The sequence below is a fragment of the Anastrepha ludens genome, chromosome 5, assembly GCF_028408465.1.
Source record: "Anastrepha ludens isolate Willacy chromosome 5, idAnaLude1.1, whole genome shotgun sequence".
NCBI lineage: Eukaryota > Metazoa > Arthropoda > Insecta > Diptera > Tephritidae > Anastrepha > Anastrepha ludens.
The window spans coordinates 60,373,002-60,391,641 of record NC_071501.1 but is presented as its reverse complement, the minus strand read 5'-3'; the positions used below and the strand labels follow the sequence as shown (position 1 = coordinate 60,391,641).

The following is an 18,640-nucleotide window of genomic DNA, read 5'->3' as shown; positions in this document are numbered from 1 at the left end:
ACATAAGAAACCCACATTTTGAAAAATCTCACGTGAGATTGGGGTATGGGGGAGGGGGTTGAATAAAATCTCACGACATCTCACCAGGGGGGGAGGGAGGGTCAGAAAATTGAAAAAAACACCTCACGTAATTTATGGACGCCCCCCTACGATAACCAACGTTATACAGACAATTACGGACTGTTCATGGCTAACTTTTTTATGCAAAGACTCTTGAATATTTCGGCTTAATATCGTGGAGGTTATTTTTGAATTTTGCGCGATTGATGCTACTACATATGTTTCGTCCCGCATGTGAAGTCAATATTTTTCGCCTTCCGGCTTGGTGGTGATTAGCTTCCAATTTACCAGTATTGAAGTAATTAGCAATAACACTACTGCCGCAGAACGCGATTTGCCATTTTTTTGTCGATTTCGCACAGAGACTTGTTTTCCAATTACAATTTAATAACAATTTTACGCATTTCTAATGCTAAATCCGCACTTCGTCACATTTTGCCACTTTCAATCGAAATTTTACGCACAACTGAGACTGAATCGGCGATAAAAACTTCCAGCAATATTAGTAAAAAAACAAACGACTCTTACTGTTGCTTTTGTTGCAACAATATCATGAACGGAAAGTGTACGAATAAATGCCTTGCAGCATTTTGCTACGTTTGCCTGCTTTCCTTGGAATCCCTCAATGTAAGTTGAAATAACGGGAATTTTGTTTGTAGCAATTCATTAGGAATGTATTAACTATAACATTCTTACAGTGACCCAAAAGTAATATATTGTCACAGCAAATATTTTGCGCAAAGCTAAAGTTTTTTACGTACCACGCAGGGTGTATGAATAAATTGTGTGACCACTGTAGGTTCTGCATGGGCAAACCGAGATTAAGTCAGCGTATTGCACAGTAGATGGCACTTACTTTTATTAGCGGCGCTAATTTCAAAACTGCAACCTCAGTATACTCTTGTGCTGCTCTTCCTGCAAACCTAGTCGGAGAGACGTATGTTGGCCCAAATTATTATATTACCTACAAATTGATTGCTCTTTTATTTGACCAAAACATCTTGAAATATTGGAGGAGAAGTGGTTTATAAGGTAGTAGCTAACGATTTTCAGGGCTAGCTTCGTTTATAATTTTGTTTATTGGACATCAGATTTATTTTTAATTGGAAAAACTGTGGTAGTAACCAAGCCACATTGAGCAGGTAGAGCAATTGATTCCATATTTTTCAATTTACTTGGTCTCTAAATTGTCTTTTTTTTTTAAATTACTTTAAACGATCAGTCTTTGTTTATAGATTTTGACTTTGCATAATACATAGATCCTGCTTTTTTTTGTTTTTGCTCTACTGCTACTATTGCTCTGTTCAATATACCTTGGGTAATACTAGTATTATTGCCTGAGCCATTGTAATGCTTCACACACGCTCAGTCACTCATCATAGTCCTACGCACTCTCGCATAGTAGTCAAGCACCAAGCTATTCGGCTAGGGCGGCCGCTTCTGATATGTATAGTAAAAGCTAAATTTTGTATTCAGGTATGTGTTTGTTTCATTGTAACTAACAGCCAGTCCAAATTAAATTTTTCTTAAGTATACGCGGTTATATAAATTTCGGTCCGGATCATTTTTTTATATATAAATTTCTACAAAGCACTTTGGTCGATTACAGAATATCGTTCAATACTTAAAATCATTTGAGAGCATTCCACAACTTTGTTTTACCTTAAGTTTGGCATCCAAAATGATCCTGTTACCATTTAAGGATCAATGGAGAACTCGCTTTAAATTTGTCGAAAATAATTACAATTTGCTCTACTCATTGTTTCAGTTGAATATTTTTTTTACTGCGAAATCATCCCTTTATTAGTTTTAGTATGCTCCTTTTATGTGTTTATAAATATGTATATGAACTCATACATCTTTTTTTATTGCTCACACTTCTTTTATACTATTACAAAAACTGTTTTACGAACAAAATATTAGGACCCTATGAATTAGTTAATTGGATATATGTAATAATAAGAAATGTACAGCAACATCATTTTGTAAAATGCAGCAGCAGCCTCCAGCAGCGAACATTTAGAATTGTGCAAGAGATTGTCATGACTCAATGCCAGCGAAGCGAGTACTCGTATCAGCAGCATGGGTGGGCAACAGAAAACAGTGTCGGCGCGTGTTTATTGCCATCCACCTCCCAACATTTTCAAAGTCACTGCTCTTATACTGCTGAATGCATTTTATGTGGTATATAGCAATGAGTTCATTATAAAAAATGCCATAAAGTATTTCATTAAAAGCCCTACGCATCCCCCAAAATATCAAGTTTAAACAGTCAAATCCCCTAACGAAAGTTTTATGAGCCCTCGTAAAATGTTGTTATATAATAAAGGAGGGCAAATCGACAAAAGCGGCGGCGAATTTCGCAAGGGCGAAGGTTAATGCAACCATCATCCCTTAGTTTAATGATAGAATTAAATTCAAGCACCGGAGTTGATGACTTAAGTCTTGAATGCCTCAAATGCCCTTTGTTTGCTTTGAGTGTGGGTGTTGGGCACGAAAATGCGCTTATTTCGCTCATGGCACACTAATACATCTTAACTTATATTAGACTATCGTTTTACGAATGTATTCGTATGCATATAAATATGTAGATAAATATGTACGTACATACATACATATATAAATTTGTACATATGTACATACATACGTGTCGATATTGACCTACTCACTGACTCAATATAGCGGTAATATTCGTTGCGAAGAACCCGAAATGTTTATCGTATGTGCAGTACTATGCGTATGTTCATATGTAGTTATACGAGTACATAAGAACTCTTTACTCCTAGTCAACGAGGGCTGCCGACTTTGTAAAACCGCTTTCAATTCGTTGCAGCGAAAATATTCGAATCAAAACATCGTTTATTTAAAAATGTAAAAGAGGCGAAATAGTGTTTCCATCCTCATTAACATTTATTTCCGCAGCATAAGGCCTCGATAAGACTCTTCCATTGCACGGCTCTCTGGGCTGTTGATGTCGGCATCTGCTAGCTCGCGAAACATCGACCTTCTCCAAGTGTTCTTTGGCCGGCCGCGATCTCTGCTCCATGCGGGTTCTAGTCCAGTGCCATTTCCGTTATACTCTCTGGCGGCTTTCTAAGCGTGTGACCTATCCATCGCCAATTTCAGCCATTCGTTAATCTCCACAGCGAGTCGTTTCTTATGGTGTTCGGCTAGAATATTCTATAGATGATGCGGAGACATATGAAGCCTCTTTGTGATGGTGTTAGAGACCAGCCATATTTGAATTCCGTACAACAATACTAACTTCACACATGAGCTGAATATTCGCAGTTTACAGCGTCTGGAGATTTGGAAACTCACCCAAGCTGTATGCGTTCGCCCGAACGCCACCCTTGCTTTGTTTAATCTGCAGTTGACATCTTCATCTGCTCCGCCGTCTGCCGTGATAGTGCAGCCAAGGTAGCAGAAGCTTTCGACAAATTCCACCGGGCAACCGTTAACCATCATATGTATGTATGTCTTGTTTTATCGTGTTTTCTACTCAACACCACCCATATTGCGTCTCGTCTGATTCTGTCGAAAGCCTTTTTACAGCCAACGAACAGCATGCAAAGTGGGGAGCGCTTCGGCGCCATTTCGTTCTATAATTTGCATTCTTCGATTTGTAGATATTTTAAGGAAATTGCATTATTGATTGCACCCAGGGGTGTGTATACCGATTCTGCAAGAATGTTATTCATGGCAAATCCCCCTCTTTCCAGTTCGTCCCCTTTTACATTCTTTCAATGTTCCGATGTCCCGGTACCCAGATTAAGGTAACTTTATGTTTTACACTCAATGTGGTAAAGATACTTCTGCTGTGCCATCAGTTTAGGGATTGTGGTAACTGAATCCAGTGCTTGAATTGCAGTTTGGCTATCCGAAAGAATATATATATAATATATATACAGTCGAACTTCTCTACAGTGAACTTCCATATAATGAAGCTCTCCTTATAATGAACTGGTTTCGAAGACACTGCTTTTTCGTTCTACTTTCGGTGTATTTTTGTCTCCTTATAATGAATTTCTATATAGTGAAGTTTTCTATATAATGAACAAATTTTACAGCTGGAAATTCAAGCGTCCTAAGTTTTTGTCTCCATATAGTGAATTTTTTCAAAAGTTTTCTGTTGCAAAAAATTACAGTTAGATGTGGACAAACTGTAATGAGGGGAATCCCAAAATTAAAACAGAAAGAGCTGAGCTATTACAGTTTTATTCAGTGATTGAAGTTAAAATGACGCATCGAAGCAGCATTTTGCTTGAAAAAAAGTTATTGATGATTAACAAAGTTAATGAAGGAAAGAAAAAAAAAAGATATTGCCAATGAATTCGGAGTTCTTCCCAGCACTTTATCAAATATTTTAAAAAATAAGGAAGTGATTTTAAAAAATGCGGAAGATTTGGCAGTAAATACCAAACGCAAAAGACTTCGACCTTGTCATTTTGAGGATATTGACGAAGCATGCTGAAATGGTTACTCGTTGCACGTGGTAAGAATCTCCCTTTATCTGGACCATTATTGAAGCAAAAGGCCAAAGATTTTGCGGAAGCACTAGGACACCACGAATTTGAGGCAAGTACAGGTTGGTTAGACAAGTTCAAAAGTCGGCATGGCGTTATTCAAAAGACATTATGTGGGGAAAGTGCTGACGCCAACATAGAAAACCGTGATGAATGAGTAACGAACGTCTTACCGAAATTAATTGAAAATTAGAACATTAACGACATTTTCAATGCCGACGAGACTGCTTTGTTTTTCAAATGCTTGCCAACTAAAACACTGCATTCAAAAATGAAAAATGCTTTGGTGGGAAGCAAAGCAAGGAGAGAATAACTGTCCTGGTGGGAAGCAATATGACTGGATCAGAAAAGCTAAAATTGCTGGTAATCGGAAAGGCCAAAAATCCGAGGTGCTTCAAGGGAATAAAATCTTTAGGTGTCGATTATGAGTTTAACAAAAAAGCATGGATGACCAGTGAGATTTTTACGAAATGGATTGTAAAACTCGACAAAAAATTTTGTGATCAAAACAGAAAAGTGTTGTTTTTTGTTGATAACTGCACTGCCCACCCTAAAGATGTAAGAGACAAGTTGAGAAACATTCATCTCGCTTATTTTCCTCCCAACATGTCTTCGTTACTGCAACCAATGGACCAAGGCATTAACTACAACATGAAACAACATTACAGAAAAAGAAATTTTAACGAATATATTGACTCAAGTGGATGAGGGAAATTCTGTTATGGCCATAGACTTGCTGCAAACAGTTCGAAATCTTAGCAATGTATGGAATGTCTATGTTAAACCAGAAACAATTGCCAACTGTTTTAAAAAGGCTGGATTTTCAAAAGATGCTATGTAGATTCCATTTGAGCATTGGGATGAAGAGGACCTTCTTTCAATATCGGATTTGGCTGCTTTACAGTCTTCATTTAAAAAAGTAGCAAATATCGAAGCATCGTTTGATGACTACGCAAATGTTGATAATGGTGTGCAGACTTCGGACAACCCACCCGAAGAAGATATTCTCAACAGCATTTTTGAAAGTCGCGGAGTTCCAGCTGAACCTGGTAAGCATTTATCTTTTTATAGTCAAACAAAAATTTAATATGTAAATATTATTTCAGATAACGATGAACACGATTTGACCGTTGAAGAATTGGCAGAAACTGAGAAGGCATTACCTACGTTGATACAAGCTACTTCATCCATTAGCGTAATTAGAACCTTTGTGGAAATGAGGAGTGACGTGCCGATTAATGTTTTCAACTCTCTACATGATTTGGAAGCTTTTATTGAAAATGAAAAATGGAAGACTGTAATTCAAACCAAACTCACTGATTATTTTAAATAAAATTACATAAAAAATCAATGTTTCTTTATAATGAAGTTTCTATATAGTGAAGTGATTTTCAGGTCCCGTGCGAATTCACTATATGGAAGTTCGACTGTATATATATATATATATATATATAATTGGCGCGTACACCCTTTTTGGGTGTTTGGCCGAGCTCCTCCTCCTATTTGTGGCGTGCGTCTTGATGTTGTTCCACAAATGGAGGGACCTACAGTTTTAAGCCGACTCCGAACGGCAGATATTTTTATGAGGAGCTTTTTCATGGCAGAAATACACTCGGAGGTTTGCCATTGCCTGCCGAGGGGCGACCGCTATTAGAAAAATGTTTTTTTTTTCTTAATTTTTGTGTTTCACCGAGATTTGAACCAATGTTCTCTCTGTGAATTGCGAATGGTAGTCACGCACCAACCCATTCGGCTACGGCGGCCGCTCGAAAGAATAGCGATGGATATTAAAAGAAAATTCTGTAATTAGTAGCGGACAAGATTCCCCTATTGACAGTACAGTATTGGGAAGGCACACAGATTTTCCAATTCTAAGTCTACGAGAATATATTCCGTATATATTCCAGCTGAGAGCCAGTTAACGGTCTGATCTTGGCCGCACCTTCTGAATTTTTTCACCATGTAGATTACCAACTCCACTTACCACTTTTCAAGGATTACTTATTGTCAGCTTTGATCAAACTGCTGTGGTGAAACACACAATTCGGTTGCCATGTCACCGCCTATATTCACACACTTGTTCAATCAGTTGTTGTTCAGACCATAGATGACTAGATGGGGAAACTCTTTTTCTCATGAGAGCGCTGAAAAATGTGCATTTTTTTATAACATTCGCCATTATTGCCACACCGGTAGAAACATGAGTTGGGTATTTTTGAACCAAAATTGGGAATTTTAAGTTTCCACACCAACATTGGGGTTAGTATTTAGTGTGCGGTTGCCCAATAGCCTTATATCACTCGTATACACCTACATTAGGGCGGGTCGATAAAAATCGCTCATTGCTATGTGAAAATCGTATTCTAGGGATCAAAATAAGAAACTTTGCCGAAGGAACCATACCTCTAAAACGAATTCTGATGTCCCCCAATTTGGTGATTTGGAAATAAAAAATAAAAATTTATCTTTCAGGTAAAAAAAATAACACACTGTTGCTTTACGCATCTAAATACATTAGAAGGGAACATTTACAATAGGCTGGTGCATAAAAGGTACAGCGTTCCAGGTAGCGCTGCCGCTCCGGCCTTGTATCATACTTTCAAGCACTCTGAAACGCCTTTTCAAATATGCGTGTAACGTAAATATATTTACATTAAAATAATAAAATTAAAAAAAATCAATTTTTTGAAAATTCTAATTGTATATAACCCCTTAATGTGACCATTACATATTTACATACATATTTAATTTTTTTCTATCTATTTTTCAGTTCATTTACAAGTCTTTCTTTGGAACTAATTCAATATCATTAAAAAGTAATAGTATTCAATATTCAATAGTGGCTATTAGTGCCATTATTAGAAAGAGCGAATCATTCAAAAATATACCAACAGCGTAATTTGTTAAAACTGTTGTTGCAATATTATTAAATTCCTTCAACCAAATCACTTTAATATCTTCAAATGAAAATTATCCATATAAGCGCACAAAAAGCCAACGCGCATAGATGAGTACATTTTTATATATGCACAGGCACGCAGCAAGATGACATACATACATACATATGTAAATACAGATATGTGAACTTGTGTACATATAGCATTCGGCTGAGTGCACTTGTCACAGCATAAATATTACGATTCGCTAAAAAGGCTTCCAGCGCACATTCATAGGCACAGAATTTTGCCTAAAAGTATGAATCGTGAAGCATCAACACATTTTTTTCGTAATTTACTTATACAACTTTTTAATTTGAAGTATTACACTTGTTCGGCAGCCGCCATAGCCGAATGAGCTGGTGCGTGACTACCATTCAGAATTCAGGGAGAACGTAGGTTCGAATCTCGTTGAAACACCAAAATAGCGGTCGCCCCTCGGCAGGAATGGCAAACCCCGAGTGTATTTCTGCCAAGAAAAACCCCTCATAAAAAAATATCTGCCGTTCGGAATCACTTTAAACTGTAGGTCCCTCCATTTGTGGAACAAGATCAAGACGCACACCACAAAAAGGAGGAGGAGCTCGGCCATACACCCAAAAAGGGTGTATGCGCCAATTATATATGTATGTATATATGTATGTATGTATACCAAAATGCTCAGATTGATGTGAGGAGTCGATTTATCTATGTCTGCACGTCTGTCCGTGCGCACTTTAACTCATGTAAAAATGTATATACATATTCCAGCGAAGCTTGGTACCTTAATTTCTCTTTGTCCAAAGTAGTCATTGAAAATGGGAGAAATCCTTCAATAACTATGTCTACCTTCTATACATATAACGTAAATTTTAAAAAAGAAAACATGTGGTATCTCTGTTAAAAATAAAGCAAAATTGCTCAAATTTTGATGGCGATGGTTGGGAGAAATTAAGTATAATAACACCTCTAACGCATATAGGTACATATTGTTTTAAATAGAAAATTAAATTGCAGATGTGGCGAGGTTTCAAATTTAAAGTTTAGAATAAGCTTTCGAAAATAAGACGAGGGCAATGGGACATATGATGGGAGGTATTAGGAATTATTTCATGAATACTGGCTAACTTATTTTAGACTGTTGCGAACTTTATGCAGTTTAAGAAACAAATAAGGCCGGTAGATGTTTTGTAAGGTGTTCAGTTGCCAGTTGAATTTGTTCCTCTAGATGGCAGACAAATCATCGAATGCGTTGAGTTGGGCTTACCGGGCAAAAAGAAGAATCGAAAAGCTGCCAGGACACGTAAAACCAAAGCCACCGAGAAGATGGGCCTTTTCAAAAGTGAAAATGCCATGGAATATATTAGCTGATGTTACAAATATAATTACATCAATCGAACATGCTTTACAAGATACGGCCTGTTATAAAAAGGTGCTTCTTGCAATGGAAGAAATTAAGTTGAAACTTATGGTGTTCTGCAATGTCTGCATCCACGTTTGTGAAGTTTGAACCTAACTCAATGTAATTTTTTTTGTTTTGCCTTCTTTATTAATTACATCTGCCGCATTACACTAAGTAATTCTTTCTACAGCTTGGACTTCATAACATTAATCGTTATCAATATTACATTTTGGTTAAGTTTTTGTGTGAGTTTACAAGTGTATGTACATAGCTTTAAATTATTCTACATAGTTATCAGCTGAGTTGGGGTTGGTCGTTTGAGCCGCCTGGAGTTTGCCCTTTCTGCTGATGGAAGTTGTCGCATGTCAGTATTTGTATGGTTCATTAAACGGTCAATATGATTTGTGCTGCCTTTGCGGATGATTTCTACTACTGTCGCGATGAATATCTATGCTTGGGACGTACCAAGGTGCATTGGTTACAGTTCTGAGTATTTTTGATTGTAGTCGTTTAATAATGTCAATGTTACTTTTACTTGCAGTTCCCCAGATTTCTATGCCGTATGCCCAGATTGGCACAATCACAGTTTTGTATATAGGGTTTTATTCAGCAATGACAGTTTCGAGCGCCTGTGAATTAGCCATTTAGTTGTCGGAATCTGTTTTTTATCTCATTTCTTTTTAACGTGATATGTTCTTTAAAGAAGTTTGGAGTCAATAGTCATTCCAAGGTATCTTGCTTTAGTGTCTATCGGGATTTGTGAATTGTTTATTGTCAGATTCTTGTGTCCTACTTTCTTGTTAGAATAAACTATGACACATGAATTGTTTTGCCACTATTGACTTGTATACCCCAAGCATTAAACCATGTTGGTGTTTGGAGTTTTAGATTTTTGCTGCTCATTAGTGTTGTTTGTCCCACTGTTTTGAGTTACTTTTTCTTTTTCATCATCAAGAGAGAGTATATCAAATCTGTTTGATGTCAGAGTATGCGGGATTGATTTGTTATTTGTTAGTTTACTTAACCAGTAGGTTGTGATTGTTTTTTGGTTTGCTAATGTTTTATGTTTTTTGGTGGTTTTTGTTGTTTCTGTATTCTTATCTAGTAGCGGTTCTGCTTGTTGATGATGATGTTGTAACTGTTGTGATTGTTGTTGCGCTTGTGAGAGCTACCAGGCAAGTGGTGGGATGAGAAATGCTGATTAGATCAATTGGAGTTTGGCATTGCTCATTCCTTGAGAGAGGAGTTATGAGTATAGACTTAACGGCGGTTGCGAGGTGAGGTTGTATAGCTGATTACTTATGCTGAAAACAGTGACCGACGTACGCAGTCCCTTACTGCAGCCCCTAACGAGCACAAAACTGAGCAATACTCATCCCGTAGAAAACAACTGCGTTTTCTTAGTTACATATTTACACAATATATCGGTTTGTATGTGTATGTGTTTGGTTGTATCTACACAATGTTGCCATTGATATTTTTGCAAACACATTTCCACACATCCGCGTTATCAGTTACAACTTTTCATTGTTTAATAAACCAAAGCCAAAAACCAACAAATGCAAATAGTTCATTTATCTATAATTAACATTATTCAACAGTGTTTTTAAGTTATTTTAATAAACATTATAATTTTTCTAAGTTTATTTTGTAAATGATTCGAAATGTGCTTGGCAACACTGTGTGGTGAGAGAGCCATCATCTGACAGGGTTTTACGGGAATTTTTAAAAATCCTCAAATAAAATCTACGATACTACGATACGGAAGGAAGGAATTATTGATTTACATGGGGTTCTCATTAGTTTGATCAGAACAGCTGACAGGGGACTGCGTTTACGTCGGTCACTGTTTTCATCATTACTCTTTATTTTACTTGCCGAGAACGGAACATTGTAGCTGGAGTTAGCACTTGTTAGTTGCTTTGGTGCTGGTGAGCGGAGCTTCTCTTTGGGAGGAGAGCGCCCTTAGGCATTTTAAATATTAAATTTTTTCACTAGTTGTTTTTGTGTTGTGTTTATTATTTTTAAATTTAAATTTTTTATATTGTTTGTATTTATATTTACAAAACAAAAGATGTATTGTGTTGCAGTGTTAAAGCGTCTATATCGCGAATAACTTAAACGAGTTTTATTATATGACCAATTATCTATGCCTTCTTTTTCTAAACATGGCTTAATTTTCTTGACGTTTGACTTCTGTGTTACTATAACTGATGAATTACATCACTTTAGCTTAGAGATTTTAAAAATATAGACTATGTTAAGCTTAACAATGACGTAAATAAAATTGACTGGCACTCTGTAAAGAACATGATATCTACTGTAAATCATGATATTTAGTAAATCTATTTAACACTCCCGTTCCAATCAAGACAATGGTTAAGAGCGATTATGAAAAAGTTTGGTTCAACTCAGAAATTAAAAAAGCTAGAGGGTGGAATAAAATTTATTTTTTTTACCATTTTTACCATTTTACCATTCGAAAACATACAAAACATCCGATTTTCACAAACAGTTTTTAGTTATGTGGAAAGAAGTTATTAAAATTGTTAGAAATGCCAAATCCAAATATTTGAAAACCGTTGCAAAAGTTACCAGCTTCAGCAGTTAACAAACTTTGCAAAAACAAACTTTGTTAAAAGTAAAGTGAAAAATTGTCAAAGTTTCGTAGATCTTGACTCTATAAATGAAAAACTTGTAAATATTTCGGCACCTCAAGTCATGAACACTAACATAAATTTTTCTTTCCCTCTACCAAAAGATCCAAAATTTCGTGTGTTGCTCAGTCCGACCTCAAGGGGGAACGCCACTGTGGTGGGTCAAAAAACAGGAGATTTTTGGGATTTTTTTTTTTTGTAAGTAGGAATGATTATTCGAGGATCGGACAAAAGACAATTTATTATATACTATGTAATTGGCGGTATGATTACCTCCACATAGTGCGCATTTCACTTGAATGGTCGGATTGTTGCATTCGCTTGTTAAATGTTTTCCTGCACATTTTACACATACTGAGTCTCTTGAGCAATAATTTTTTGTATGTCCATCCTTCTGACATTTCGTGAATTGTGCTATTATCCTTTTATGATGTGGCGCCTCAAACGATACGATGCAGTGCATTAGTTTGTCTATGTTGTAAATATCTTTGTTATTAGTATTGGTTTCCAGTTCAATAAAAAATAATGGTAATGTTTTTTTTGTTGTTCTTTGTGTTATATTAAATATATTTATGACTTTATGACCTTTTTCTCTTAATTCACTCTTTATTTCTTCTTGGTCCACAGAAGGATGCATGTTGCGTAATACTACTTTAAGCCCCCTCTCATTTTTTGGTTTGAAAGTATGCAGTTTCGTTCGCTTTTGTTTTAGCATTTGATGTATTTGAGTGTACGTTTCTAAGTCATTTGCTTGAACTCGAACTTCATTATTTCTTAGGATTTTTAGGACAGAATTGCTATTTGCTATTGCACTTAAAGCATTTTTTAGTGTCTTGATGCATTCCACACCTTGCACATATATTGGTGGTGCACGAACTTATTCATAGTCCTATAGTATTTTTATTTTTTTCGCTATTTAAATTTTGAGCATTAGTAGCGGTGTTCTGTCCACTGTTCGCTTGTGTATTTGTTTCGTTGTTTTCATTTTCGTCATCAATAGCAAGAGATGCAAATTTATTTGCGGACTTTGTATCGCCGCTTAGCCAATAGTTGGGTTATTTGCTTTGGCTCAAGTTCATTGTTGTTTATTGTTTTTTATTGGTGGTTGACAAAGTTGAGGACTTTATGGGCGAGTTTCGTGATCTCTTTATGAGAGGCTGCGATGTGTTCATTTGCTCATTTAAAGCGTCAGGTTGTACACTAGAAGGTGGGGAGATGGCAAGCAAAGGTTTGTTTGATACGGTTGTTGTTGCAGTACTAGTGTACAGAATTGATGTCGTTGTTGATGATGACTTCGTTGTGGTTGTTGTTGTTGGCATTCTGTTTGTGCTCACGCAAGCCCTTAAACGGCTTAGCATAAAGGTTGACGCTCTCTACGCTTTGCGGTAGTCCTGTAGAGTTAATACAGAGGGCTGTCTCTATTTCATTTGCTTTCTTTTGCATTTACTTCGCGCGCATAATTGCCGGAGTGCTCACAGTTTCAAAAGTCATTGTTTTTGTTACAGGTTCACGATGCTCATAATAGCAACCGCATGTGCTGTATTGCGTCCGTATTTTTATATTCGTAAATAATTTCATTTTTAAATATTTACCGCAATTATGCCGAAAAATAATGCAGAAAAGTGTCGTGAATTTCGACAGAAAAAAAAACAAAAAGAAAATAAAACTAATTTTCTAATTCTTTCCGAGACTTGGTTGGATAATGAAAATATTTTCGACATTCCCAATTTTGATATTGTAGTTCAATTTAAAAGACTACAAGCGAGAGCAGGCGGTGTTGCAATATACCACAATCAAAATGACGGTGCTCGTATTGTAACTCCACAGATAGATCTGAATGCACAGCAACTAGAATCACTGTCTGTTCAGCTCCCTAAAGTGGGAGAAATACATATGTGCATGCGAAACCAGATTGAGCAATGGAAAAACAGTTTTAATTGTGGCAATTTATATTTCACCGAATCAATCAATAAATAGCATCACGGAATTCATTCACGAAAATTTAATAAAGTATACACCAGAAGTATCGCGGATACTTAGAAAAGATTACGATAAAGTTCCAATGATTTTAAGTGGCGATTTTAACGTAAATTTTGCATTGAGCACAGCGGTTCCTTTAATTGATTTTCTCAATACAACATTCAATTTAAAAATGTGTAACAATCGAACTGAATCGACAACACGATCGAAAACAACAATTGACGTGGTATTTCAAAGATATGTTGACAACATCGAAACCAAAGCATTTGTATCATATTTTAGCTATCATAAGCCACTCGTATCATTTGTTGAAATTGAAAACATGGAGGATGAATAACAATAAAATGAAGAAAATAAAATATGAACTTTATAGCAATATTATAATGAACCTATAATTATCCCGCTCCTAATGCTGCTTTCGTCTCATTCTCTCTCAGTTTGTTTTACGGAAGGTTTCACTTCTATCGGGTCTAACCGTTAGACTGGTATTTTTTTTGTTTGCAGATTGGTTCAGAAATATGGAAATGATTCATATTTTTCCTTACATATTAGAATGTTAAAAGCTCGGGCTTTTTTGCCTCACGACGAAGTCTCCGAGTACTATAATCAATTTTATAGTACTCTTGAAGACGAAGATACAAAACAGTTTTGCTCGTGGTTTGAAAGAAATTACATAGCTCGGGACAACTCCCACCCAAAATACCCACCAAAATTTTGGTCAGTGCACGATGAGTCCAATATCGATTTCCCCAGAACGCAAAACAGTATTGAGGCTTGGCATCGTCGGCTAAAAGTTATTGTTGGGAAACGAAATTCAGGGTTGTACAAACTAATTAATGATCTAAAAGGCGAGCTGGTTTGTGCGAAAGCACAACTAGCTAAAATTCAAAATGGTCACAAAATTAGTCAAACGAAGAAGGCTGTAAACGCAAACAACAGAATTAAAAGAATAACAAAAAAAAAAAGGCTTATATTAAGGCATGTTTCTTTTCTAAAGCGAATTGCTAAAAATTTAATAATATAATAATTGTTTCGCCATTATAATGTAATATCTTTTGTTTTGAATGAATTTTTGAATTTTTCTTTAATTGACGTATGTATATATACCATTGTTTCTATAAAATCAGAATTTCATTATTCATAAAATAAATGTGCTATTCAGGTAAGCGTGCTTATAAGGTTATCTGCTTATTTGGTTATATTTTTATAGCGTTTTGATCGAAAATAATTTTGATTCCAGAACATTAATATACAGAAATTCAGTTCTCCATTTTCATCATTTTAAATACAGAATATTGAACCAAAAGAATTTAGACTGGACAGAATTTTTTTTTTTTGATTTTTACAGAATTTCCATCCAAAAGAATTTTGAAAAGCAGAATTTAGTACCTCTCCCGTATTTAATACATACTTAAGTAATGACTTTGTCCTGGCAATAATATTGTATATGGTACATTATATGACACAAATATTTGTTTTTTTAGTTTCTTTTTTAATTTAATTTTCAAGCACAAATCGATTTAAATAAAACAAAATGTATAAGTTGAATTTCGTACAAAAAACTGCTGACTTTTATTTAGCTTATTTTTCATAACGTCTCACCTGTTCCGAAATTGCTTAAGTAAGTTTAACACTTTTTTGAGCATCTAGTCAAACTGTTAGCCATTTAGCATTCGCTACGTTGTAAACACATTATAAATATGATATTTTATTTCTATTTTCAGGGAACATTTTATATCGGAACACACTGTAATGGCAGTATTTACGTCACAAGGTCAAGTGGGCGGTCCATGTCTTTACATGCCTGCTACACGGCGTCAAAACCACCAATGTCGAAAAGAATTTGGTCTTCCAAATGCGTTATTTGAAGCTCGCCGACTAGCCACCTCCCACTGTGAGAGTCAATTTCGATACGACCGATGGAATTGTTCCATTGAAACCCGAGGCAAGCGTAACATTTTTAAAAAGCTTTACAAAGAAACAGCATTCGTGCATGCTCTAACTGCCGCAGCTCTAACACACACTATCGCACGAGCTTGTGCTGAAGGACGCATGACCAAATGTATTTGTGGCCCACGAAAGCAGAATAGGATAGATCAAGACTTTCAATGGGGAGGATGTAATGATAATTTGAAACACGGTAAAAGGGTGACGAGAAGCTTTCTCAATTTGCGTGACAGTGATGAAGATGAAGTGTCTGAAATTTTGCGGCACGACTCCGAGGTAAGTCGGAGTTTTAAACACTTATTTTTAAATAAACATGTTTCTATTAAATAAAGGTCGGTATAGAAGCAGTATCTATGCTAATGAAAGATAAATGCAAATGCCATGGAGTTTCCGGTTCTTGCTCGATGAAAACCTGTTGGAAAAAATTATCTGAATTCAATGCAACATCAACACTACTACGACAAAAGTACAATGAAGCCATCAGAAAGGCTCCTAACTCGCGCACAATACGACGGGACGTACCCATGAATCGGTTAAAACGGTTGAGGCAGAAAAAAAAAAAAGTGAGAATTAACTTCAAGAATTAAACGTGATATAGCTTGTGTAATAGAAATTTCTTCCTCAGCAATCACAATACACCACGTTATATTATTTGGAAACCTCGCCAACTTATTGCTCGGTCACAAGAGACCGTCAGTGCTTACATCCGGACAACTGTGCAAATCTGTGCTGTGGACGGGGATACACGACGCATGTTTTTAAGCAGGTTGAAAAGTGTCGCTGCCGCTTTAATAACGGACGATGTTGCCAACTTATTTGCGATTATTGCCAACGTTTTGAGGACAAATACTTTTGTAAATAAATTTTTTTTTTTAGTTTTCTTTTTTAGTTCATGAATATATACAACATATTAGATGTGCTCATAAACCTGACAGTTTTTATTTATTATCACAAATATAGCGATATTACGTTTGTATACTCAAAAATTCGCAAGGAGAAGGAAATTTATGTAACGCTTGGCTTGAAGACTTTTATTTTGTACAAATTTTTAGTTGCTTACATGCATCTGTAAACAAAACAAAAGAATTATTTCATTTCAAGAAACAAGACAATCGAATTATACTTGCAAGTTTATTTTTAAATATACGTTCACGAAAAACGAAATGAAAATGAAATAATAATATTATATGTATGTAGATATTTTTTATATTTGAAAAGTACTGTTAAAAAAAAAAAATCAGAAATGCGTAAATCGGATTATATAAAAGTAATAATATCTCATTCTAAGCAGAATTAACATTTAATTGTAAGTATATGTATTATATAAAAAAACAAACATTATGCTAAAAAAAATTCGGCATTAAAAATAATCTAAATAATCATAAACACTAACAGGTCAAACAGTCAATGGAAGTCGATAAGTACATTAGTATGAGCATATATTTCGCGATAGCATTGCCATAAACAAAAGCTTTTTAAACATTTTATATTTATTTCATAAAAAATAAAATACAATTTCTGCACTAAACTTTCTCCTGTTTAAAATTTTCACAGCGGTATGCTAAAAGTATAGTGTCCCAAATTATCGTGGGTATGAGTCCTATTTAACAAAGGCGTGATGAATGATATTTTGACACCTAATGACGTTGTTAAGGGGATAACTTTTTCGAAAATTTGTGATATAAAGTGATTAAGCATTGAAATTAAATAAAGCAAGCAAGTTGTGTTGCCATTAGTTCATGAGTTTTATTTAGCAATCCAGTGATCGAACTAAGAAGTATCATAAAGGGTTTTTCAATTGGCGCGGGTCGATTTTGGCGCCCTGTGGCAGCCATTTTGTTTTGGTGACATCTGTCAAATCTTTTGCTTATTATTCAGTTGTTTATGCCAAATCATCATGGCAAGTTACACGATTGAACAGCACGTTCAAATGATAAAACTTTATTACCAAAATGAGTGTTCATTAACGTAAACGTTGCGCGCGTTGCGCCCATTTTTCGGTAGACGTGGTAGCCCTTCAAAGTCGACTCTTCAACGTTTGGTGGCCAAATTTGAGACGACCGGGTCAGTAAACAATCAGCCAACACCCGTACGTTCAAGGAACGCAAGATCATCCGCGGTCCGTGAAAGTGTACAGCAGAACCCGTGACAGTCTATTCCTCGCCGTACACAAGAACTTGGCCTTTCGCAGATTTCAACTTGGCGAATTTTGCGTCGGGACTTGGGCCTACACCCGTACAAGATCCAACTGACCCAGGAGCTCAAAGTTGATGACCATAGACAACGCCGTTTGTTCGCTGACTGGGCTTCGAATCGTTTTGAAGAGAACCCCAGTTTTGGGCGAAAAATCATCTTTAGTGACGAGGCGCATTTTTAGATGAATGGCTGTGCTAACAAACAAAATTGCCGTATATGGGACGACACCAATCTACACGAGATTCACCAGGTGATAATGCATCCTCAAAAAGTTAGCGTTTGGTGTGGATTTTGGGCCGGCGGCGTCATTGGTCCGTACTTTTTTGAAAACGAGGTTGGTGAGGCGGTCACCGTCAACAGCGAGCGCTACACAACGATGATAACCAATTTCTTATGACCCATATTGAACCATATGAACCTAGACGACATGTGGTTCCAGCAGGACGGCGCTACGTGCCACACAGCAAACACCATTTTATTCCATTTCAACATCTACCCTCCCTTATCGAAAAACCCTTTATTATAGAGAGACGTTTTATTAGGAGAAAAACGTAACAATTGGAGTCAGAAATGAGATACCGCCAACAAAATTGGAACAAACACATCCAAATGTTCCTGTTGATACCCATGAGATAAACCACTGTTGAGAAGCACTACAGGGTGACATGAATGAGTTACACGATCATGTGGGGCCACACACACAGTTAATGAACGATCGATTCAACCGTGCTATGAACTCTGAAGGTTTTAGTGAAATAAAAGGTTAAATCATTTTACATTTTTGGAGAGAATAATAAAGCAAACGTTTTAAAGCACCCGCTATTAATAATTGTGTTTTAATTCAAAAACTGTCGCAATAAAATAAACGCAACTTTCTGTAAATCTTTTGATGTAATTGAAAGGGAAATTTATTATTCGGCGAAAAAATTAGACAATAATAATATCAACCACAACTGA

General features: G+C 36.0%; 1 protein-coding gene across 1 annotated transcript in view; it reads left to right on the top strand.

Annotated features, from left to right (window-relative positions):
* Positions 1–17,160, top strand: part of LOC128864234 (protein Wnt-4) — a 59,846-nt gene extending 42,686 nt beyond the window's left edge. Inside the window, exons 2-4 of the mRNA XM_054103798.1 lie at positions 15,265–15,763; positions 15,820–16,050; positions 16,113–17,160. Of these exons, the coding sequence (XP_053959773.1) occupies positions 15,265–15,763; positions 15,820–16,050; positions 16,113–16,349 (967 nt within the window). The 3' untranslated portion in view covers positions 16,350–17,160. The remainder of the gene's footprint in view (positions 1–15,264; positions 15,764–15,819; positions 16,051–16,112) is intronic.
* Positions 17,161–18,640: the final 1,480 nt, after the last annotated feature.